General features: G+C 68.2%; 1 protein-coding gene across 1 annotated transcript; it reads left to right on the top strand.

Annotated features, from left to right (window-relative positions):
- Window positions 1-34: 34 nt before the first annotated feature.
- On the top strand, window positions 35-1,332 carry PSMD4 (proteasome 26S subunit, non-ATPase 4; the record flags this gene model as incomplete). The annotated part of the gene is made up of 3 exons (XM_017803765.1): window positions 35-382; window positions 1,066-1,197; window positions 1,322-1,332. Coding segments are annotated over exons 1-3 (384 nt in total), but the record flags the coding sequence as incomplete, so codon positions are not given.
- Window positions 1,333-1,338: the final 6 nt, after the last annotated feature.

Genomic DNA, 1,338 nt, shown 5'->3' with positions numbered 1-1,338 from the left:
GCTGTGCCAGGGGAGGGTCAGGTTGGCCATGAGGAGGAATTTCCCCCTGGAAAGGGTGTTCAGGCCTTGGCAGGGGCTGCCCAGGGAGGTTTGGAGTGCCCAGCCCTGGAGGTGCCCAGGGCAGGACTGGCCGTGGTGGGGATGCCAAGTGCAGAGTGCCAAGGTGGGGATGGGGCACAGGGTGGACTGGGTGGGCTGGGAGGGCTTTCCCAACCTCGGGGGTCGTGTGGCTGCACCCCAGCTGTGTCCCAGTGCCCTCCCTGTCTGTGCCAGGCTCTCAGGGTGTCCATGGAGGAGCAGAGGCAGCGGCAGGAGGAGGAGGCCCGAAGGGCTGCGGCCGCCTCGGCCGCCGAGGCCGGGATTGCGGCCACCGCCGGGGATGGTGAGGACTGAGGGGGTTTGGGGGGCAGGAAGGCGGGTTTGGGTCGGGGACTGGGGGTAAATCCTGCCCTGGGAGGGTGGACTGAGGGGGTTTGGGGGGCAGGAAGGCGGGTTTGGGTCGGGGACTGGGGGTAAATCCTGCCCTGGGAGGGTGGGGAGGCTCTGGAAGGGCTCCAGTGCTGACCCTGGTGGGGCTGTGCCCCCAGAGTCGGGTCATGCCCTGCTTGAGACGACTCTCACCCAGCAGGAGTTGGGCTGGGCCCTGGCAGTGCCCCCTGTGGGGTCTGTGGGTCCTCATGGGGTGTGTGGGTCCCTGTGGCGCCTGTGGGTCCCTGGCAGTGCCCCCAGTGGGGTCTGTGGGTCCCTGGCAGTGCCCCCAGTGGGGTCTGTGGGTCCCTGGCAGTGCCCCCTGTGGGGTCTGTGGGTGTCTGTGGGTCCCTGGCAGTGCCCCCAGTGGGTCTGTGGGTCCCTGGCAGTGCCCCCAGTGGGGTCTGTGGATCCCCGTGGGGTCAGTGTGTGCCCGGCAGTGCCCACACCGTGTCTGTGCCCGCAGAGTCGGACGATGCCCTGCTCAAGATGACCATCACCCAGCAGGAGTTTGGCCGGGCCCTGGCAGTGCCCCCAGTGGGGTCTGTGGGGGTCTGTGGGTCCCCAGCAGTGCCCACACCGTGTCTGTGCCCGCAGAGTCGGACGATGCCCTGCTCAAGATGACCATCACCCAGCAGGAGTTCGGCCGGGCGGGGCTGCCCGACCTCAGCTCCATGACGGAGGAGGAGCAGATCGCCTACGCCATGCAGATGTCCCTGCAGGGGGCTGGTGAGGCCATTCCCGAGGGGAAAACCCCGGGAGAACCCCCGGGAACGTGTCCCACTGCGGGGTTGGGCCCTGGGGAGGTGGGAATCTGGGAATCCTTCCTGAGCTGCTGCTTCTCCCATCCCAGAGTTTGCCCAGGCCGAG

The sequence above is a fragment of the Lepidothrix coronata genome, unplaced genomic scaffold (assembly GCF_001604755.1).
Source record: "Lepidothrix coronata isolate B3197 unplaced genomic scaffold, Lepidothrix_coronata-1.0 Scaffold3779, whole genome shotgun sequence".
In the NCBI taxonomy this organism is placed as follows: Eukaryota; Metazoa; Chordata; class Aves; order Passeriformes; family Pipridae; genus Lepidothrix; species Lepidothrix coronata.
The sequence above is the reverse complement of the archived record's forward strand: the minus strand, read 5'-3'. Positions and strand labels throughout refer to the sequence as shown.